The 24,085-nt window shown below is 44.1% G+C and overlaps 1 protein-coding gene across 22 annotated transcripts in view; it reads right to left on the bottom strand.

Moving 5' to 3' along the window:
* Positions 1–24,085, bottom strand: part of ABLIM1 (actin binding LIM protein 1) — a 300,318-nt gene that overhangs the window by 126,949 nt on the left and 149,284 nt on the right. For all 22 annotated transcript variants that reach the window (XM_004763809.3, XM_004763811.3, XM_004763805.3 and 19 more), the window contains exons 2-4: positions 23,672–23,806; positions 6,135–6,318; positions 2,339–2,448 (exon numbers count right to left, since the gene is read on the bottom strand). In XM_004763809.3, coding sequence (XP_004763866.1) covers positions 2,339–2,448; positions 6,135–6,318; positions 23,672–23,806 — 429 coding nt within the window. The remainder of the gene's footprint in view (positions 1–2,338; positions 2,449–6,134; positions 6,319–23,671; positions 23,807–24,085) is intronic.

Here is a 24,085-nt window from a genome sequence, read left to right as displayed (position 1 = left end):
CTAGCATTAAAGATACCATAAATTTGGGTAAGATACATATTTATACTTAAAATTTTTATTTCTTCCTTATGTGTATCACATGGATGTCATATAAAATGGAAAATACACATAAAGCAAAAACATGTTTAATAGAAATTGGAATAACCATTTCGGTAATGATGTGAGGAGAAAACCCATCCCCGAAATGGATGGGAGATGGGACAGGAAGCCTTTAAAAACACCTGGGTCTGATTCTTAAGCCAAACAATGAAGAGTATGAGATGAAACAAAAGAGAGCCCCAAACTCAAAAGACCTGCCTCTAATCCTGTCTTATTAAGGGACAGCTTCAGTGACCTTACGTATGCCCGTGGGCCCTAATGACCTCACCTATCAAGAAGGGTATGGGGTGCTGGGCTGGCTCTGTCAGCAGAGCATGTGACTCTTGATCTCAGGGTTGTGAGTTCAAGCCCCACACTGGGTGTTGAGGTGACTTAAAAAAAAAAAAGATAGTTGGACTCTACAGATTTTGAGGACATAGTCATTCCTATTACAGGCCTCTGGACATGACCCTCTATTAGCAGCTGTCATTCTTTCCTGGGACTCACCAAATCCTTTTTCTTTTTTCTTTTCTTTTTCTCCTCCCCCCCAAATCCTCTTTCTTAATTAGACTGAAAAACCTCCTCCAAAGTTTTGGTAATGTACTTGCGAACTAGGCTGTCCCACACAGTGGTATGACTATTCCCATCCTGGCTCACCTCCCCAGTGACCTGCTTGGGGTCAGGGTGGTTAGAAGTGTGAAGCCCTCCTATGGTGTAGGACTGGGCCTTGCCTTATAGCTCTTGTCCTATTCAGGCTGCCAGTATTTATCAATAGGACATATAAATTCACATGCTAAGGATCCGGCCATGTTGAATAAGATGCACGATTACATCTCTTTTCTTCTTTTCTCCCAACGGTCAAATCCAATTTCTATGCAAATGCTTTGGTCAGAAGAGTCTTTTTGAAAAAAAGGTATAAGGATTCTTCTTCTTGAACAAAAAGACTTGGACTCACTGCCATGGATTGCCCAGAATTCCTCTAGAGCAGAAGTGGCTTATTTCATTCTTATGTATCGAGACTGGAGAGGCTTAATGGAATTTGGTGCAGATCTCCCAAAGACTGGAAAAATCTGCAGAAACCAAGGAAAACCCTGGTCTACTTCCTAACGCCACCAGGAAAGGAGCGGAAGTAGAGCTTCACTGTTTGGTGCCAGCGATCAGACTACATCTCACTTAAAAGTTAACTGACTTACCTGGTGTTACTTAGTAGGAGAAACAGTGCTACTAGCTCTATGAGGGAAGTCAGCAGGGGGAAGGTCTGGGAGCGAGTTAGTGTTCTCTGGATTCCCACACGTCAGACAAGACCTCGTCATAAGGAACTACAAATCCCATGTATCTTGTTCCCACACTTTTTTCAGATTCTCCTTAAGGGTCACCTTTGAGAGATGTCTCCCTCGACTGCCCCTTATAAATGCCACCCCTCTACCCTGCATTTTTCTTCCTACTTTAATTTAGATATTAGGTATTTTGGTGTATGCACTTATGGTCTGCCTGTTCCTGCTGGAAAGTAAGCCTCTGGAGGGTGCTAACTTTTTGTTCACGCCTGGATGTCTAGTGGGAACAACATAACACATTGTAGGTGCTCAGCAAATTATTTGTGTAATAAATCAGTGTTGGAAACCCTCCAAGTGAATAAATATTTAAGGATAACAGACGTAAAGAGTTAAGGGTAAATATAAATCATTACCTTTGCCCTAGGCACAGTGCGGATAGCTTTTTTTTTTTTTTAAAGATTTTATTTATTTATTTGTCAGAGAGAAAGAGAGCAGCAGGCAGAGCAGGCAAAGGGAGAAGCAGGTTCCCCTCTGAGCAGGGAGACCAAAGTGGGACTTATCCCAGGATCTCGGGATCATGATCCATGCCAAAGGCAGACGCTTAACTGACTGAGCCACCCGGGTGTCCCAAGAGGGACAGCTTTTTTAATACACAGAGCTATCAATTCCTTCACCACCAAATGTTTGCACATCTCAACCACCATGACTAGGGAATGGGCATTTCTCGTATAAAGTGTTATCCTCTTTTTCCTTCATTTACTCTCAAAATGCAGTTTGATGTCCGATTCTATTTACGCCTTTTTGACATAAGGGAGATGCTTCTCATTGCACGGGTTTTAGCGAAGGCTTCACGTTTTACAATCGCAAATGGCCTTAGACATGACTATGCTCGGCATCTGCTACCAGCTTCACAGTAAGGAAGGCACTTGCCTAAGCTACCTTTGAGCTACGAGCAACTCATGTCAACGGGTGGCTGGGACACTTACTGCCGGAGCAGGAGGCTTCTTTAGGGCTGGACGACATTGGCTGTGCGCACAGTTGACAAAGACAGTCTCTCCCATTGAACGTGACTCGGTCTCCAGGTGGAAATGGGCGCCTGGAGACAGAAAGACATTGCCCTCAAGGTTATTCCGGCAATTTAATTTCTTTTCCTTACTCCTTCTGCTTGCTGCCCCCACCCACCCGTGCCAATCCATTTCTTTGAGGAGCACCGGCCAGAATGTCTGAAATGCAGTCTTACCCAAGCCGGCCAGCTGGATATAGTCCAAGCAAATAAACATGCCTCATTTTGAGAAGGGAGAAGGCGCTGCTTCTACCAGCATCCAGACAGTAAATGGAATGATTTACCTCTCCTCATTAGTGGAGGGATTGTTCCAACAAGTCACCGAGCCAGGTATACATGGAAAAATTTTCCATTTTCCAAAAGGAAAATCCTTCAAGAAGAAATATTTTAAATGCCATAAATTCCTATTCAGGCTTAAGGCCTCTGCCCAGAAGAACTGGTTATGGGTCAAACATTAACACTTTCACTTCCCTAGACCTACGTGGTGTTTCTGCACCTAGTTAGACTTTGTCCCAGATATCTGACTGGGTGAACGGGGTGTTTCAGTGCTGGAGACCCAGTTCCTGGTGGAGAACTACAACTGTGCTGTAACTACCTGTTTTAAAATGATTAGCTTCTAAACACTTAAAAAGAAAATCATTAGCTTCTTTTCAAAGAGATAGTTTCCTTTTGTGTTATTTGTCAATAACAGTGTTTGCAAAAATACTGCCTCGGCATGCGTGTTACCTTGTCTCTTCTCCTGCCAGTTCAGGGGACAGGTAGCTTTCTGAAAAGGAAAGCTATCAACGATGACACATGTGACAATTTCCAAGCCTGCTTACTTGTCATTGGCAATTTGCCAATACCCTTCGTTAACGTGAGTTTTCAAACGTGTGATTCTGTCAGTTAGGAAATGGAGAACTCACAAGCAAAACAGCCCCACACATCTGAGTCAGAAGCAATTACTTAAGAACAAACGCTAGCTCCGTGACAGGAGCCTCACTTTCACAGCTGCCATCCCTCCTTTAAGTGGCCCTTCGGCTGCCTAACGGTTGGTAATTAGCCGCAACACACGCACAGGTAGTAAATTTGGACTTAAAACAACCCCACAGATGTGCTTCGCGCTGGTCCTCAAGGAGCCTGAGGAGCTCTTACTCTCCCCCGCACGCTCCTTTCACAAGGGCTGAGCTGAGGCTGTCTCTTCTCTCACCGGGCTGTGTCACTTTCCATTGTTCAGATAAGGCCCAGAGAGGTTAAGCGACCTGCCTGGATGGACCAGCTCCGGAGACGGGCCCCCAGCCAGGGGCAGGTGGCATCCACCAGTGCAAGGCTTCTCAATCTTTAACAATCAAAACTCGTGGTCTGGTGAATGCCAGTGGGCCGACTGCTTCATCCATGAACCCCAAACAAGCCCCCAGTCTGCTCCGTGATGGGGCATCAGGAGTTAGGGGGCCAGAAGCGCAGGCATGGGCTTTTTGCATCTGATCAGGGCCAGGACTAGGTCGAGGCCGGTGAGCACCTGGGGCACCTGGGGCACAGCATTTAAGGAGGCCCCAACTCTCAGGTGCAGACCGTGCAAGGCACGCTAGCCGCCTCTGGCCTCTGAGCCACGCCTGTAGGTTTAGCCTCGAATCCCACCTGGATCCACCAGGGGAGAAGCCAGAGTCCAGTTCTTGGGTCACTGGAACGCTGGCTTGTGGGATTTTATAAATGACCCTCTTCGGTTCTTTCCGCTGGCGGCCCGCTGTGTCCTCTGCCCACATGGCTTCACTCCCCTCTGCCATTGGTGTGAATGAATGTGTGTGATCCAGAGAACTGGATTTGGGGTCAGGAACCCTGAGTTCAAATCTTATAAGTCTTGCCGTGTTAGCCTGGGGAAAGTCCCTTAAACTCTGAGACTCAGAGTCGCTTATAATTAGGGACACTAATTCCTGGCTGACTTCACGGAATTGCTAAGAGGGTTAAAGCAGATTCAACCAGAATGCAGTTAGTCACCCATAAAGGAGGCCTCCACTTGAGGTCAGATACCGTCAGCCAGCAGCAGCGGCAACGGCACGCTAGTAGCAACAGTGAGCACCTCTTGGCTGACCCCAATGGCCGGGGACAGGACGGTCACTAACAGAGGCTTGTCCTTCATCACCGACTTTAAAACGATGATCTCTCAAGGTCAGGATCAGGAGGGCTCTTAGAGTTTATCTGGGCCAGGGCCTTCCAACCTGGCTGAGTAGCCCCATACTTGGGAACCCTCTAGAAACTACAGGATCAGCAGGAGAGTTTGGGGGAAAATGCCAGAAACAGATATTTGTAAAGACACCCTCCCCAGGGGAGGGGCCCACGGCTGATCCCAGTTTGGGGAATCACTCGGCTCTGGTCCACAGCCTCCCGTCTTACAGATGAAGCAAAAGTCAATTCACACCATCCAGCAAAGCTGGACTAGAACTTGGGACTCTCAAATGCCAGCCAAGGGCCTTTAAGCAGACAGTGAAAAGGGAGTGGTCAAGAGGAAACTTTACTTTGGATTAAATACACACAGATTTTCAGCTCAATAATCCAGCATTTTAAAATTGGGGTTTATAAAGACGTAATTAAAAAAATAAAAAGATGTAATTGAGAAATGGGATAATAACTATGAAATATTATTACAATAATTTTACCATAATACCTCATCTAGATCTTATATGGTTCATCTGTCAGGACTACCTTATTAGCTAATTAGATAAAATGAAGTTTACCTTTCTAGAGTTTCCATCTCTCTGGCCTAGAAACATAAAATGCTGAAAAACAAAGCAAAACACCTTCTCTGAACCATCATCTTTACAAAGCCGCAGCAAAATGGGCCATCAAACACGGAAAGGAAGGGGACTGCTCGATGAAGACAGGTCAGTAAAGCCACTGACCCTTGTGGCTTTGTGGGAACAAAGTCATCTTGATTTCTATAATGTGCAGCATTCAAAACACAGCAATGGTGAAACCACCACATTTCCCTACTCACGCTTCACATACTTTCCCCTTCTTCCCTCTGACTGGTCATGTTAACCAAGCTGCTTTGTGCAGTGAAAATTTGACCTTGCTGGAGGATAGAAGCCTAGAGAGCAGAGGTGGGTTAACTTTTCCCTCTGAGAGTTCAGACCGGAAGTAATTTTTTAGATTTTGTGGATCATACGGTGTCTGCCATGACTGCTCAACTCTGCCACTGTAGCTCAGAAGCAGCCACAAGCAGCCATATGGGAACAAACAAAATGTGTCCCAATAAAACTTTATTTGTCCCAATAAGATTTTATTTACAAAGACATATATTGGGGCTAATTTGGGCCATGGGGCAGGGTCTGCCCAGGTCTGCTACAGAGTAAATGAGACTATTTTTAAACACACGCATATGAACGTAAACTTCCACAGAAGCTTCATCTTTCCAAGCAGTTATACCATTTCCTAAGGTTTTCATTGCTCAAAGTGTTTCAAGACCCAGAGTTGCTTTCACACTTGGTTTCAAGTCACTTCAAGTCAGTCCGATTACTTCGGAGAAGACCTCATGTGTAAAGTTTCTCAACTAAATAACATTTTGATGAGGACTGATAAAACAAAAGGAATATATATATATATATATATATATATATATATTAATTTAAGGGTGCCTAGGAAAAAGATTATTTCAAGACAGTACAGCTCAAGACAAAAGGCGTACATCCCAGGCTGTAAGAGCAAGAACCCGTTGCTCCTCGGTCGGGGAAGCCACCACTTACTTGCAGATGGTACAGGCAAAGCAGTTGGGATGATAGGTCTTGCCCAGGGCGGTAACCACCTCTCCTTCCACGAACTCCCCGCAGCCGTGGCAGCGTGTCCCATACATCCTCTGGTAGTCCAGGGTGCAGAGATACTCCCCGTTCTTTATGAAGAAGCCCCCTTGTGCCAGGTCACAGCCGCACACTGTGGAAAGACAAGGTCGCTCTTGGTCAACATCCGCGAAGCTGCTGGTCAGCCGCCGCCCGCCCCTGCCTGCTGGGAACTTACCCCCTGATGTCAGTGGCTGGGGGTTAGGGGAGGGGACTGGTACAAAGAGTTATTTATTGTTGGGCTGGGAGTGCTCTCTTGCCTCCCTCCCCTTCTGTTTCCCTCCTTTTGGGAGCATGCAATAGCTCATACAAGTAAAATGCCTTGGCTGGGGCTCAATGACTTTTGTGGTATGTCTAAGATTCAGAGATAATCAGTCTTTGATGGAAAGATGCCCTCGGTCTGTGCTGTCTCAATTAGGAACAAAGGTATTCCTGGCAGTGTGATTTAGGAAAGGTATCCAAGGCTTGCCTGCACAACTGCTTGGTTTGGGCCAGGACTGTTACTGAGCTGAGTAATAAATTCCCACGATACCGAAAGCAGTAGATGAAATGTCCAATGTCCGTTTGTTCCCACTCTGGAAACACTTCCCCACAGCTATGAAAAACTCAGACGTTTAATTTTCTCCGTGGGCAGCAAATAGGATAAGCCAATTGTTTATATAGTATAGGGAGAGATAAAAATGAACAGACAAAAGAGGAAAGAAAAGGAAACGTGTCCAAGATAAAACTGTCATTCCGGACCTCAGTACATGCCAAAGGGAATTGCCTTGCTGTGTCTGGATTTTGGTGTCTCTTTCGAAACTGTGCAGCTGTGGGTTATGGAGATAGTGCAAGGTCCCAGGCTGTCAGGGGCTTGGGCGTGGCCTACATGTTCAGACAAGACTGGAGGAGGGCACAGCGACTTGTCCAAAAATAAAGCCCAAGGCAGACCCTGAGAATAAAGCGTTTCTACTGCCAAAGGACTGGCAACCAGCACGGCAGCTGGGAACCTCCTCTCTCGATGCCCAAGCTTGGGTGACTCTTATATAACTAAGGGCCTTAGACAAAGAATTCTGGATTCTTCCTGCAAGCAGCTGGAATAGGACCCCAGTGGGCAGGGGGAAGTTGAGCTCCACCACTGACTTGCTTCCCTAAGAATCCTCGCAGAACATCTCTTGTGTTCCTCTGGTTAGTTCCTGTGACTCATCAATGCCTTTGGATGACGGGCGCCCAGCACAGTAAGGTAGTGACTGAGACTGACAAGTCTCCCACCCTCTGCTGGCAGTCTTCCCTACTGCAAGCCACCAGGGATATCGAAGGTGACACCGAACCTACAAATAAGCCTTCCACTGTGGACTCACCAGCCTTTGTTTACATCAACACTCCACAGCGATGACCTCCTTCCTCGCAGTTTATAATCAAGTAACCCAAGACGATGGCCCGAGTCCACCACGCCTGAAAATGACCACCCTATAAATACGACTCCGATCACATTACCTGGAAAACAGCTCGTCCACCACCTGCTGCCTCCTCTAACCTGCCCACGTCCCCACTGTGCACACACCTGCTTCTTGGTTGGGGGAACTCAGGTATGGACCGAGCGCACTCGGACTAGCAAATTCCTTCAACAGCAACAAACACAATCCTGGGGTGTGGGGGGCGGGTCACAGAATACCTCAGTATCTTATTTCCCCACCAGATGACAAAGCACTTTCTGGTGAGAGCCCTCATCTTTATGTCTTTGGATTCTTCTTCAGGAAACTTTAACCATGACGTCTAGGGTATGACTAAGAACACAGTGTGTGAGTTAAGTTGAATCCAGCATCAAACCTGGCAGGCTCCCCGGGATGTCACTCCTCAGTGACATCAGCGGTTCTGATGACTCTGTTGCTTTTCTAAACACAGGTAGGGGCAGAATGATGCATTTGGATGATCAGTAATCGCCTTTATTTCTCCCTCCAATCACGTTGGGTATGTTTTAAAAATTCACAGATCCTTTATAAAAAGATCAGGTGGCAGCAGGGTCATCTGTAAGCTAATGGAGATTGTGGGGGACAGTGTCTGCGCTCACTGTAAATGTTTTAGAGTTTCCCTGTATTGGCTGCTTCTGTGGGCACCGCTGTGCGACATTCTGGTTCACTCGAGATGGTGACATTGACATATACGCTCCTTTAAGTCCTGGCTTATATAAACTGAATAGTCTTTAAAACAACCTTGTAGGGGCGTCTGGGTGGCTCAGTGGGTTAGAGCCTCTGCCTTCGGCTCAGGTCATGATCCCAGGGTCCTGGGATCGAGCCCCCGCATCAGGCTCTCTGCTCAGCGGGGAGCCTGCTTCTCTTCCTCTCTCTCTGCCTGCCTCTCTGCCTGCTTGTGATCTCTGTCAAATAAATAAATAAAATCTTAAAAAAAATCATAAAATGACCTTGTAACTTCTGTTGAGAGTTGTCGAACTACAGCTGAACTCTGCCCCTTGGAGAGTTTGTTCGGCCTAGTCAGTAATGGCCCAAATTGGCTTATCAAATTGTGCCATTGTTTTTGCTGGTTGACATACAAGGAAACCCACATTTGCAGACCACCTTGGAGGCAGGGCTCATTAAAGTTCCTTACCTGCCAATTCTCCTCCCTCTCAGATCACAGCATCTCCGTCTCCCTAGCCAGACTCTTAAACACAAGTAACTGCCATGAACGCTCCTTCCTTCCTCTAGAATAAGGCTGCCCTGGGAGCACATCTTACTTACTCCCACAGCCTCAACTATGACTTTGTCTATGACCAACTATGATCAATGTTTCCATCTGTGATGTCTTCCCCAAGCCTTAGGCCCTGATTTTTCGCTGCCCAGTGGACACAGATAACATGCCTATCTTAAGCCTGGTATTGTACTGTATTGTTTTTTTTTTAGAGAGAGCGAGAGCATCCGTGAGTTGGGGAAGAGGGAGAGGGAGAGAGAGAATCTCAAGCAGGCTCCAGGCTCAGCACAGAGCCCAACAAGGGGCTTGATCTCATGACCCTGACATCACGACCTGAGCCAGAACTAAGAGTTGGTCGCTGACCGACTGAGCCACCCAGGCACCCACGCCTGGCATTTTAAAAACAAAGCCCATCCTCTTGCTTCTATGCCATCTGTCCATAACCTCGTTCTTCTTCTCTTTCCTCTTTCAGTAACATGCCAGCACTATTCATTCTCTGCTCTTGCACCAAAATTTTCAACTTGCCCCTAAAACCATTCCATTTCCCAACAAAACATTCCTTTGAACAATTCCCTCCTCTGCCTCCTTGTTGTCACCACTGAGATCCCAGCCTTCAATCTGTATTATGATATGTTTATTCTGGCAAAAACAGAACAAAACACAACTGGAAACAACTGAATTTCCATCAGTAGGGCAGCAGTTGAATAAATTATGGCCCGACCATTCTATGGAGCTGGTATTAAAGAGAATGAGTTAGACCAATATCTATAATCCAGAGGCTCATCATTGATAGAACCATAAGTGAAAAGAACAAATGTCACAGAGTAAAGAATTTTAATAATCACCTTTTAAAAGGTCTACGTACATTTTTATGAATAAGGAAAAGTTAACACAAACATAGGATTCCTAAGCTAGTTATCTCAGGAGGATGAAGAATTGATAGCTTTTTCTTCATAGGCCCATATGCCAGCTCATTTAATTGCTTCAAGTTGTGGTAAAATACCCATAACATGTCATCGTAATCATTTTTAGTGTACAGTTCAGTGCTACTTAGTATTTGCATTACTGGGCAACTAGCGACCAGAGCACCCTTCATCCCTCATCCTGCTAAACTGAAACTGTTCCCATTCAACACTAATGCCCCATTCTCCCTCCCTCAGCCGCTGGCAAGCACTATTCTACTTCTATTTCTACGAATTTGACCACTCCCCAGTAAGTGGAAGTTCACTCAGATAAGATGTTGAGAAAAATGAACCAGAACTTGTAAACAAGGTAAGGGAGAGAAGCATCTTCTTCCAGCGCCCCGCCAAGTATTAACGGCTCACCCAAGGATTATTTCATTACCCAAGGCAATGGTGTTGTGTTGGACAAGCTCTTTATTATGGATTGAAGGCCCAGCCTTTAAAGTTAACGGTAGAGATGTAAATGATTTCTGTCGGGTTTTGTTGTCCTACTGGACTGCTAATCACTTTACACCTGACCCTGACATCCTACCCTGACATTCCTTCCTGAATGCCTTTATAATCTGTTCTTTTGGTTCTCCTGTGAACCAGCTTTGCCAGCCTGCTGGGCCCCTCATTAATGTATTAAATCAATCTTTGGTACATGCTCATTCTATATTTGTGTGTCCTATATCTAACTTCTGAAAATTATACTTGGTTACTCTCTTAAACCAAAAATAGCTAAAGGTTTAAGGAACCTTTGGTCAGTTTCATATTAACAGCTTAGCAAACACTTCACACTGGAGGCACAAAGCAAAACTTTCCCATCTAAATGATGACAAAATCTCCATGGGTGGGGTCAAACTTCAGTAGGATATATTTAGATTTTTAACTTTGGGTGCGCCATTTGTCTTTGCTCTAGGTGATCACCAATGTACGCCCAGGAAAAAGCACAGACTCCTTTCATTAAAAAAGGAGACAGAGCTGCCAGTAGAAGAGATTAATTGCTTTCTTCTCAATGATCAATTATTGAGAACATGCCCCACTCAGGGCCCCACTGAACCTTGCCTGCTGTGCCGTCACTGAGGCATGGCCAACATCAGCCCTATGCCTTTCGATGGTACGCTCTTGAACTCATTGTTTGCAAAACACCGACCATGAACTGGTTAAGTAAGAACATGTATGTCCCAGAAGTGTTACATAAAAGCTGTGAGATTAGAAACAGGCATGTTTTAAAACCTTAAATCTTAGAAAAAAAATTAAGAGGAGCTGCCTGCGTTGTAAACAGCATGGAGTAGGAGGGAACCGAGTATGGAGGTGTCAAATACGGGTGAAAACAGAACAGTATTTTAGCAGGACGAACAGGGATGGGGTGGTAACTACTTCTCTGACTTTCTGAAAACAGCGGATAACATTTTATGTTACAACAAGTTCATTTCAGTGACCCTCCATCTGCCTGTTGGTTCACCTCGCCAAACACTTAGCAGAATAGGTAATACTTAAAACTCTGCCCAAAGGTGGGTGTATAGGGCTAAAATGCAAACAATGTTTTCTTCTTTTCTGTCAGTAGGCTGAACATCTCTGCAGGGCTACTGTTCGTGTGGGTGTTTTAATCAATTCATGCCAGCAAGAGAGGGAGGAATGCTCAGCAAATGTGATCAATGTTTTCAATTTGGTTTTGAGTAACAGAAGAGCTTTAATTGGGGGCCAGGAGCCTCGGAGGGCGGGTGGTGGTTCTTCCTTCTCTTGTTTAGGGCAGGCATGGGGTTTTGGCTCTGGCATCTGGCCAGCTGGTCAACCCATCACAGGCTGTGAGGAGCCTTTCTGAACTCGCACAGTGATGTGGAGGCAATGCACGGCTGGCACCTGGGTTGCACCTACTCATTTCTGGTGACGAGGGCTATGTGTTCTGAAAGTGCTACTTTACCCTTTGCCAGCTTGAAACCCTACTCTACCCTTCCTGAGCCAGCAACTCCTCTGCCTCCTCCTCGGGCGCCATGCACTAGAGCTGGGGGTGGGATGGATACAGGGTACGGAGCTCCCAAGCACTTCATGATGGAATAGTAGTGTGAATGCCAAATACTTCCTATTCTCTGCCTCCATCCTCCATCTAACTATATTTTAAAAGAGCCATATTTCATTTAAGATGGTATTCTATTCGTTTCCCTAAATCCTTTCTTCATAGAAAATATAAAGGTCGACTTTGACATAGGTCTCCCAAACCACGAAAATTCCATTACACTGTGTGTGTGTGTGGGGGGGGGGGTCTCACTGAATCTGCTTTTGCTCTGAAACCAAGAGCAATGCATTTGAAAGTACCAGACACCCCGAAGCTCAAAAGTACTATCTGCTGTAGCCCAGAACTCAAAATAGCAGAACAGAGACTCAGACAATAATGTGAGGGGGCTGCTTCTCACCAGAAATAAGTATTTGCTAATATATCATACTGGAAGCAATTACTAAGCTTCAAAAACATATTAAAATAGTTTTTCACGTTCATTTCTACATGCCCATCAAAATCAGTGATCATTTCTGAGAGAGAAGATAGGTAGAGGTCCATCCAGATGGCAGAATGGGCCCCCCGTGGAAGGCACTTGAGGGAAAGTGTTGAATTCAGAGTCAAGAGCTTTAGTTGGAAAGGAATCACTTCAGAACCTCTTTTGTTAATAAAATCTTTGACCACATAATAAGTCTGTTTTTTCAACACTTGTAGAATTCCATGTGCAGACAACATTAACTATAACAAGCTCAAATAACAAAGGTATTACTGAGAATAGTATTTCTCCCTCAACAGCTACCAAATGTTCATCTCAGTGTCTCTGCCACACCCCTGGGGAGGGACACCTCGGCTCACCTCCTGCCAACCCCATCTCGTTTCCCTGGCCCCACTTAGGCTTGACCTCCTGATGAAGCTACAGCCACCTCAGTCCCCTCCAGCTCTGCTCCCTTGGAGCTCAGAACAATTATTGACATTTGATTCCTACTTTGGATATGTTGTCCTGTACCTTATACCCACCATTGTGGCTTTTGCCTTATCTCAATTATAAGCTTACTGAAGTCAAAGATCACCTTTCATGCTCTTTCGTGTCTTTAGAGAGATGGCAAATTCTTGTCCCTTTCCTTCTATTTCATACTGCTGGTGTCCAGACAGTGTGGGCAGAGCCAAGTGCCTTGGCAAGTACAAGGAAAGCATTTCAGCATGACTTGGAGCCAGTAACCCTCCCTCCTTCTGAAAGCACCTAATTGGCATCAAGATACTTGTGCCAAGGTAGTAACATCACCCCCCACCAACCTCTCAGGTCCTTGGAGATTCTGAACTTTATTGGCGATTGAAATTAACTGCAATTCAACAACTCAAGAGACCATTCCCACGCACAAGTGCTACATCCAGGGTTGGACTCTGCTTTGTGTTTAGCAGTACCAAGAAGGGCTGAGTACAGAGAATAAGACTGTGATTGGTTAAGAACTCCATCATGTCAGGTACATGAGAAGGAACCAGAATGGGTTCACAGGGTAGCAACAGGAATAATTAAGGGGCTGTGAGAGAACACTTAAGGAAAAAAAAAAGTAGATGAAATTGGGATTAGATCACAGAAAAAGAGGTCAAGGTAATAATGGTCTTTAAGTGTACAGGGAGTTATTTTCAGCTCTTTTCCAGCTAAGGAGGACAAAGTGGAGAAAAGTTTGTTTTATATGTACCAAGAGACATAGGTTAGATAAGCTCACAGCTATAACCAGAGAGATGATCATAGCCATGATACAGCTGAAGGAGGCTGTACTGTATTTATGCTTTAGAAGTATTTATGATAGAATAAATGGCCTTTCTATCCAGGATAGCAAGCGCACTTATTCTTTTGGATATGGACAATGTGATAAGTTACTTTTTTGACTTTTTCTGTCTAGGTCAAATCATAGGATTACATTGCATTGAAAAAAAATCAAATCCATAATTTTACCTAAACATCCTAAGTTTTATTTGGGACATGGGATATAAACATAAACTATTAGTTCTTATAGCATATAAACTAGAGAATACAATTTTACTTTTATTATTTATTTTTAAAAAGATTTTATTTATTTATTTGAGAGAGAGAGAGAGAGTGAAGGTGATAGAGCACGAGTTAGGGGGAGGTACAAAGGGACAGGAAGAAGCAGACTGCTCACTGAGCAGGGAGTCTAATATGGGGCTCGATTCCAGGATCCTGAGATCATGACTTGAGGTAAACATTTAACCGACTGAGCCACCCAGCCATCTATAATTTTACTTTTAAAAAAATGAATACAATTAGCAGCAATGTCCACAATAGCCAAAATATGGAAAGAGCCTAGAGGTCCATCAATAGATGAATGGGTAAAGAAGATGTGGTATGTTTATCTATAGTGGAATATTACACAGCCATCAACAGGAATGAAATCTTGCAAATCTTGCCATTTGCAATGATGTGGATGGAACTAGAGGGTATTACGCTAAGTGAAATAAGTCAGTCAGAGAAAAACAAGTACCATATGATTTCACTCATATGTGGAATTTAAGGAACAAAGTAGAGGAACATTGGGGGAGGGAAGGAAAAATAAAGTAAGATGAAAATCAAGAGGGAGGCAAGCCATAAGAGATGTTGAACTCTAGGAAACAAACTGAGGGTTGCTGGAGGGCAGGTGGGTGGAGAGAAGGGACAATTGGGTGATGGCCATTAAGGAGGGGATGTGATGTAATGAGCACCTGATGTTATATGCAACTGTCGAATCACTAAATTCTACCTCTGAAACTGATTGATAAAAAAAAATATAAAAACCCTAAATATAGAAAATCCTTAATCTGTATATCCAACTCACCATCTTACAATTTTCATCCATCTTGCTCCATGAAGATCCTTGCATTTTACAAATGTACATATTCTATATGGAATGATCCTAACCTGGTCAAAACCCTCTAGACTCCAAGATGGCATATATGGAAAGTGCTGTTAGAGATGGAAAGTTTATCCCAAGCCACTTTACAAAACTCAGTCTTTAAAGACTACTTTGTGAAAAATGTACTACAATTCACTAACATTAGTAAGAAATATGGCCTGAACTTTCTAACGGTTTTACATAAACTCCTTAAAAATAAGTTGGATGTCCATGGGCTTCCTTGATGACTGAACATTTCAGAGGACAAGGGTTTTTTTTCCAAAGCTATCAAAAGGTGACATTTTCCACATCCTCTAACACATCGCTGAGACTCATATCTCTAAGTAGTGACAGTGTCTATTAGAACATAATTCAATATAACAATTTCTGCCACTGCTATCTTGAGGGAAGAGTTTACATGATATGACTTCTAAAATTTTCCACAGATACCCAATGTTCAGAAGTCTTTTTAAAACTATGTGACTATAAATAACATGTAACACTAATTCCATTTTTTGAAAAGGAATAGCTACTATAATTAATGTTTAAAATGCCATCTTTCAAATGACAATGGGAACATCATGGTTCCATTCACTTTCATAGGGAGTTGTTTGCCTGAGCGAAGGCCAATGTCAAGTCTAGCTGTACCCTTGTCTTCACCATCTGCTGCCTTGAACAATGCAGACCCTACTCCCCCTGACCACAACTAGCATGCACCCCCTTTCTAGTCCTGGGAAGGTTATTAAATTTTCCAGAGGACCCATGCTTTCTCACATGCTGCTTCGCCCCTGGCAACATCCCTAGACCACTGAGCTCTAGGTGGCTTCTCAGCCTCTGACTCAGCATACCTGGGCTGTGGACCATTCACCCGCACCTGTCTGCTGACAGTGACAGGTCCCCTAGAAAGCACATTGCTTGCCACCCAATCACAGGTTCCCATCATATATCTCTTTCAATCCTCCACACACTGGCTCAGTGAACGATAGATGACAGATGTCCCATAAACATTTCACATGGTAAGGATTTGAAGGCCATCAAGCATCGATATTCCCAGGTTGATCTATGCAAAAAATCAAGTGACTTTCAGGAAGAAAAGAGTACAAATCTACTCTTTGGAATAACAGAGTCCATTTAGCTGACTTTTACTGCTAGAAAGAATAAGTGATGGTTATATTTTTAGCCTTTGTCAGCCTAATCTCTTTTGAGAGAGGTGGGGGTGGGCGGACCTTTCCTGACCACCTGCCCCTCCCCCCATCAACAACACACCAAGACCCTCCTACTGCAAGCTCACATCTTTGTTCATGGAGCTTTTTATTTTCCCTTTACTGCACTGATCACAGTTGGTAAGTCATATTTATATGATTATTTGAACATCTGATTAATGGGCTATCTTAGTCCATTCAAGCTGCTCTACCAAAGAAAAAAACAAAACAAAGCAAAACAAAAAAACAATGATTGGGGGACTTATATTACAGTAGTCTGCAGGCCAGAAAGTCCTGAGGTCTGAGCGGGGGGCACTCCAACGGTTCGGGGTCGGGAGATGAAAAGAACCAGCCATATGACTGGTTGAATGCTTACTTTGAAAATGCTTGAGGACAGTCTCAGTGTCCCTCCATCCTCTGTTGTATAAACCGTCCCACAACCTCTGCGGTAGAACTTATTTCCTTAGAAAACGTGTACTTCCTCCATCAAGCGGGGTCAACTTCAGCATACCCTTTCTCAAAAAATAAGCTTTCAAGGACATGGCCTTGGAGGTGTCAAGAACCGTAAAGATCCTGAGATTTTACCTGCAAGCTAACAAGCGAGTCTGCTCTAGCTTCACGGGTGCTGGCAGAAGACAGTCCTGCGTCTGCAGCAAAAGGGTTTACTACTAACAGCAGGCAGCATGAGCTCTGTATTCGTTCCTGGTTTTGCTGCCCTGTAAGTCCCCAGAGGCAAGAGAAGTATATGCATGTGCAGTGACTCTGTTTCACAGCTGAAGAACCCTGAGCTTAGGAAACCCCAAATTTTTATGACGAGCCCCAAGCAAACCTGTCCAACCTTTGCTTCAGAAGCAGATATTATTTCTAATATACTAGACAGCAAACGAATCTACCCTCTACTCCAGAGGGAGACACTATCTTCCAAGGCTGTTGGCTCTATAACCTCGAAAAGAAAATTCAGAACAAATGGCACCTAGCACCTCGGGCTCACAAGAGACCCGTGGATAATGAGCTCCCAGTAAGACAATTGTTAAGCAGTATATTTTGGAGAATTTATGAGCCCTGGCTCTTCCAGTAAGACAATTGTTAAGCAGTATATTTTGGAGAATTTATGAGCCCTGGCTCTTTTCCAGCTTGGAATTCAAAACCTCAACCACTTAAAAATCTAAATCATATTTATTTGGGTAACACTTTAACACAGTACAAAATTCAAAAGGATTATCCTTTATAAACAAAAGAGGGCATGAAAGTGATTTCTCTTTTGCTAGGAGAAGGGACCACATTTATAAAAGACCTCTTTTTCGTGTATTCCGGTTAACTCTGCCTTTTAATCAGTTTCTGAATGACTAATATTCTCTAAATAGGTATTAGAAGCCCAAGCTCAGCTCTTAGGAGATCTAAGCAATCACTGCCATTTTATGGGAATTTCATCAATTTCCTTCTTGAGGCCCCACATAACGCATAACCACTCTGCCCGCGCAAGCCCAGAAGAGAAAGCGCAGGGTCTAAACCAGCATAAAAAACTAAGCAGCAGCAAGACCCTTACCCACAGCTCCCTGATGGCACCTTCTGCACTATCTCTTAACTCTTCCGTCTGCCAGTCAGACGTGCAGCCCTGTCATCGATGATAGAAAGCTTTCCTTACGCCCCTTCTTTTGGGAGGGAATGTTACTGTCTAGCAACCATAGGAGGATATATATTACTTTAAGCACTTGATAAATCTTGTTGAGTAGCTATTCCACTAGAAACATTTACTAATATTCAAGTTCCAAAGAAATACATGAGTATTTTTCATTCATTCATTCAGTCCGTCAGCCATTCACCTTATTGAGCATCTACTATGTTGGACATTGTTCTAAGCGCCGGATACATAGTAGTGAACAAAACCGACAAGTCTCTGCTCTCAAGGAGCCTCTAGTAGAGGGTGAAGATAAATGAATAAAATGTCACATAATGGTAAATGTTCAGGAAAAAAGGATACAGCGGGGAGAAATGTGATACAGGGAGGAGGTGCAATCTCACACAGGATAGCCCAGGAAAGGCTCACTGAAAACCAAATATTTGCCCAACAGGCCTTCTTGACCCTCTCTCTGGTCCTTGGTTCGTCCTGCCCACCTATCTATTTATGTGTTTTGTTCCCTCGCCCTTTCTAAATGCTCTAGAGCTTTTTGGCAGAAAAATGAATCTAGAACATTATTTTGAGAATGAATGCTCAAGATAAATAATAAAATTATAATAAACAATATACATATCAATATAATGAGCCACATATATTACAATCAAATGTTAAATACATAATAAATCAATTATTAAATATATAGTTAATTCAACATTAACTATATAATATTTAAATGGATTTCTTATTCTCTCATAGAGCATTATTACAACCGTGATGAGGACAAGGTGATAATTAAAAAACTATCACAGCCCGGGATCAATATCAGAATGAACAGAGAGCATTAAGGAAAAAACTCCTTGTTCGGGACGATTGCCACTGATCGGAAACGATGCTCTGTCCAGAGCCCTGCAGCCATATCTTACTCCCACTGAGTTAATATAAAGAATAACAGAAGCTTTGGGGATTTCCTTCTCTTTTAATTATAGAACCCAGTGTTAATTGAAACATTTTCCCGCTTTCCTCATCTCATTAGCAGGTGGGTACATTTCCCAAGGCGACAAATGGAAATTGGGTTCTACCTCCTTCAGATGCTGGCATTCTTCATTACTCATTTCCTGCCTTTTGTCCTTTTCTAGAGCAATGTCACACACCATCATCCGGCTTCAACCGCTATCTAGACGCCAAAACACTTTCAGATCCTTCTTCCTGGGGTGCCTGGCTGGCTCAGTTGGTAGAGCATGCGACTTCTGATCTCAGGGTCGTGAGTTCGAGTCCCAGGGTGGGGGTAGAGTTTACTTAATTTAAAAAAAAATTAAAAATCACCCTTCTTCCCAACACAGACCAGGATCCGTCTCTTGAGTGTTAAGCCTACGGGATTCCAAATGCACCATGTGTCTTCAGCCTCGACATATCCCAAGCTGAACGCTCCGCCCGGAACGACCCCGGGCTCTCACTCTTCCTTAGTGGGTGGCAACCATCTGTCCACACAGGCAGGCCAACTGGAAACCTGCATCATCTCCATTGCTCACATACGGTCACCAAATCCTATCAACCTTCACTTTAAATGGCTCTTAGATCTGCCTCTGATTCTCTATCATGCTTGCTGTGACCTTCCAGTATTTGCACCCGGACGATGCTTCTGTCTCCCCAAGGAGTCCCCCTGCCTCCGGTCAGCATCCTATCGATGTCTCCATCATGGCGCTTATTACTCAAGATCATGAATGTTGCTTATTTAAATGTCTCTCCAATAACCTATGGGTCCTTTGAGGACAAACATGGCGTCCTGTCTCTTCCTATTCTTCGAACTTGGCATAATATCCCACAAGCAGTATGTGTCCAATTAACATTTACTAATTGGGTAAATAACTCCTACACCATCAAATCCCAAGATGTCAGACATTTTAGGGAGATGAGTTCAGCAACAAAATTCCTGCTCACCACCCCTGGGTTCTGTGACTCAGGGACCGATACCTGGTTTAAGTCTGTGCTCTGACTCTAGGTTCCTACAAAGCAACCCTTTCCTACCTTGATACATGTCAGGTTCTCATGGAAGATGTCTGCTGGCCTCTTTTTCTCTCTCCTTTCAAAACCCATTCCTAGTTAAAGAGTTCATCTCTGCTTTTTATTCCCCTGGGTGTCTGGATTTTAGGATGTTCTTTCTAATTGTGGAAAGTAGTCTCTGGTTCCACTCAAGGACTGTGAGGCTTTGGCAACAAGGTGTATGAGTGAAGGTGGACAGGGAGGGAGGGAGGGGAGAGAATTTGAGGGAGAAACTCTGTCTGGCCCTGAAATCTGAGTCAGAACCTGAATGTTCCTCCTCTGTACTTGGCCAGCTCTTGCCCCAAAGCCTAGGCTTGTTCTAGCAACTGCTCTCCACCCCAAATCCTGTGTCCCAGGATACTCGCTCACTACCTGGACATAATGCCTGTGTTTTAGATGGAACAAGCAGAAATCAAAACGTTGTTTTCAGACTGAGCTGCAGTCCAGGCCGTGTGGACTAAGAGGACTACAGCACCTCAAGGAGAAGACTTCTGTTTCCTCTGGGAAACTATCCTAATGGATTCATAAAAAGTAGAGACTCTATGAAAAATTTACAATCAGGATAGCAAGGGAGCAGGAAATTGAGGTCCTGGGGAGAGAGGGGAGAAGGTCTTTGTAGAGAGAGGAAGACCTACGGAGATGGTGGCAGGTGGAGGTTCTGAATACATATGAGAAATGACCCAGCTCTGTGCTTTCTGTTCACTTTTTCTGTAAACCTAAAACTGCACAAAAAATTAAAGCCTATTATTGAAAAGAAAGAAAGAAAGAAATGACCCTGGCCAATGAGAAGCTTCTAGTTCTGGTCATGGCCTGAAAATATTAGGACAGTTGTTGCCTCTTCGGACAACAATATTAGGACAGTTATTGCCTCTGCTATAACTTCCCTCCATTATCACAAACTTTCAGTAGAATCTGCTGAAAATAGCTGCCTTGTGTTCATGGGATTTGGGAGAAATAAATGGGGTGAAGCAATGCACAAGGAGAAGCATTCACAAAGAGAAGCTAAGAATCTGGTACTGGAAAGAATGTGGAGCAACACGGGCCACGAGAATGCAAGCCTCAAGGACTCTCAGGGCGCCTGGGTGGCTCAGTCAATTAAGCATCGGCCTTCACCATCTCGGGGTCCTGGAATTGAGCCCCGCATCAGGGTCCTTGCTCAGCAGGGAGACTGCTTCTCCCTCTTCCTCTGTCCCCAACTCATGTTCTCTCTAATAAATAAACTCTTTAAAAGGAAAAAAAAAAAAACCTCAAGGACTCTCTAGAACTGTGTTGTCCCATACTGGAGCCACTAATTACAAAGGGATTTTTTTTTTTTTTTAAAGATTTATTTATTTATTTTAGAGAGAGAGAGTGAGCACACAAGCAGGGGTAGGAGCAGAGGGGGAGGGAGAGAGAGAAAGTTAAGCAGACTTCCTGATGAGCATAGAGCCTGATGTGGTGCTTGATCTCACCACCCTGGGATCATGACCTGAACCAAATTAAGGGTCAGACACTTAACTGACTCAGCCACCCAGGCACCCCTACGAAGGGCTTTTGAATACTTTAAATGTGACCAGTCCAACCTGAGATGTGCTATTAAGAGAGTATGAAAAAAAATGTCAAATATCTCAATAATTTTTTACAAGAATTACATGTTGAAATGATAATATTCGGGGTATATACAGATGAAAGACATTATAAAATTAATTGCACTCACCTCTTTATATCTTCTAACTCTAGCTATTAAAAAATTCAGAATTACATACGTGGTTTGCACCATATTTCCATCTGGACAACATCACTCTAGAATCTTGAAGGAAATCAATGAGCTTGGCAGGGTTTAAGGAATGAGAAATGTAAGCCACTTTCTTTGGATATTAAAGAAAAGGAATTGAGGACATAAGATAACAGATATTGACAGATGAAATGTGAGAAAATACAAATTTACAGGAATAGAAGACGTTTATTTTAGTAAAGTTTTGTTAAATTCAAAATAGTTCCTACAAATAGCAAGCACTCCTAAAATATGATTCAATTTATACAAACATTTGACTTTTCAGGAACACATTCATAGCATGAAACAAAGTTTATGGGAAAACGTTCCAACATAAATAATTTACATTCAGTCCTTCGATTTAAACTGGGAGAGAAAAATAGCAAGGATGCTTCTGCCCGTGGGGGATAAACAAACACAACTTCTAATTTCTTAGCGTGCCGAACAGTAACTCCTCATATCCAAGACTAGCACTTTGTACTTTCAGTTAGAAATACGGAATACAAGGGGCGCCTGGGTGGCTCAGTGGGTTAAAGCCTCTGCCTTCGGCTCAAGTCATGATCTCAGGGTCCTGGGATCGAGCCCCGCCCTGGGAGGGAGCCTGCTTCCCTTCCTCTCTCTCTGCCTGCCTCTCTGCCTACTTGTGATCTCTGTCGAATGAATAGATAAAATCTTAAAAAAAAAAAAAAAAGAAAAGAAAAGAAAAAAGAAATACAGAATACAAGCAAGGCCCCCATCGCTTGTGGACTGTATTTACTGCCAACCCAATCTACCCCTTGAGCCACGTCGTAGGAAATTTATAAGCAAAAAATAAAACGGAATGTAATGCCTGATTCTAAATTAATCAATCTGGATGTAACAACAACAACAAAACAAAAACCACGCCCTTTTCTCTGACATGCTAAGAGGCTCTAATTCAGTATGTCTGGCTTCTCTATTTTACACATACACTGTTCTGTGTACATGGAATTGGCAAACTTCAGACCGAAATGACTCGAGTAGCCCATGGTCTAGTCTCTTTTTTGTTCAGATAAGGACATGGGGCCACCGAGAGACAGGTAACTTGCCTGAAATCACAGAGCAACTTCGTGGCAAGGGCAGGACTCAAGCCACAGAGAATGGCAGCACAGTCAGGACCCTGGTGAGACCCTCATGTTTCCTGATGGCCAACCTGAGTTGTCCAAAAAAGGGATTTTTGGTACTTACTCCTCTGGGTTTGGGGAAGAGCTACGGAGCCCCTCTCTATAAAACGTGCATCACACCTTCTGTCATCCTCCGCGGGAGCTCCGTGGGAGCTAAGCTGATGTCCTCCCCAACCCTTCTGTCTTCTCACCGGAGCCATATGTTAATGCTTTTTTCTCAGAAAAGTTTACCCTCAATGCAACAAACACAGAAGCCCCCACCTCTCCTGTTTTTATGGATTTGATGGTCTCTAGGTAGCCTGGTGTCTCCTTGAGAGCTTCCCTGGCCAGGAATGGATGGCTTAAAATGGCCACGCTGAGTTCACAAACTAAGGCACTGAGAAGGAATGCAGTTCCCGGGGATGAGAGTAGCCAGCACACGCCGACGGCAGAGTGAGCTACAAAGCAGGCTCATCATCTTGCCTCTCTTTCCACCTCTCCTTCTGGATTCTTCAACCCTGTCTGAGCTCCCCACATGACCCCAGCTCAGGTAACCTGTTCCTCAAACACACACAAAACCCACTCTCTCCTTGCTCGCTTTCCCCACTCAGAGCCGCCCTGGCGCCAGAACACCAGATCAGCATATTTCATACTGGGTTGTCAACAGTTACAAACCCCAAAAGGGAGGCTTGTTAATGGAAATCAACCTCAACTTGTTAGCGTCTTGGAGACCTTCCAAGCATTGTTGATTAATTCTCCCTTCTGAATACACATGCACACACATGCATGTTCGTGCACACACGTGTTCCCCACTCACCCCACAGGACCCAGGGATTTAGAACCCTAATATTATAAACTTTCCAGCTCTTCTATAAATAATGGCTGTGGGGACAAGGTGACTTTGGGATAAGAGTCCCTCATTTCAGGGGGAAAATAAATATAAATCACAAAACACAAAACTGGGTTTTTACGGCTCTCACTCCTCCCAGGATCAGGACCTTCAATAAACACAGAAAGGCTTATGGACCATTAGTCTTCAGGGGACCAGCCTCCCCCTTGAGTCTAATCTCACCCAAACTAGAGAAGGGAAATGATACCAGGGCCTCTGACCAAATTCACTTATCACCTGGTGGCCTGGCATGGGGTTAAAGGGACGGACCCCGAGGTGAGCACAGACTGACACACCATGAGACCAAGAAGCTGGAGGCACCATACCTTTGCAGGTGAAACATTTGATGTGGAAATGTTTGGTCTGGACCCGAAGTACTTCCCCCTTGCATGGCTCCCCACATTTATGGCAGTGAATGACAGGCTTCTCCGATGGGTGGTGAGGGTCCTGAGGGTGGGCCACTGGAAAAAAAAAAAGACCCATGTGAGTAGAAAGCATTCTTACAGAAGGGGTTATTATGGGTGTACAGAAATAGCCCCATAATTATGTTATCCAATGAACCACACGTTGATTCAGGAAGGATGAATTGAGATCCTTCTCTGCGCCATAAGCATGAGGATACACAGAAAAAACAAGAGAATTGTGGCTTTAACTGTCCAGTGGGGGAAAACACTAGGCTAGCTCCTCTGGGAGCCAGCAACGCTCTTTCTTCCTCCCAGATTTCTCTAGGACTACACAGT

This window comes from Mustela putorius, unplaced genomic scaffold (assembly GCF_011764305.1).
Source record: "Mustela putorius furo isolate JIRA1106 unplaced genomic scaffold, ASM1176430v1.1 tig00003909_pilon_pilon_pilon, whole genome shotgun sequence".
Classification (NCBI taxonomy): domain Eukaryota; kingdom Metazoa; phylum Chordata; class Mammalia; order Carnivora; family Mustelidae; genus Mustela; species Mustela putorius.
This window is presented reverse-complemented; position numbering and strand designations above follow the sequence as displayed.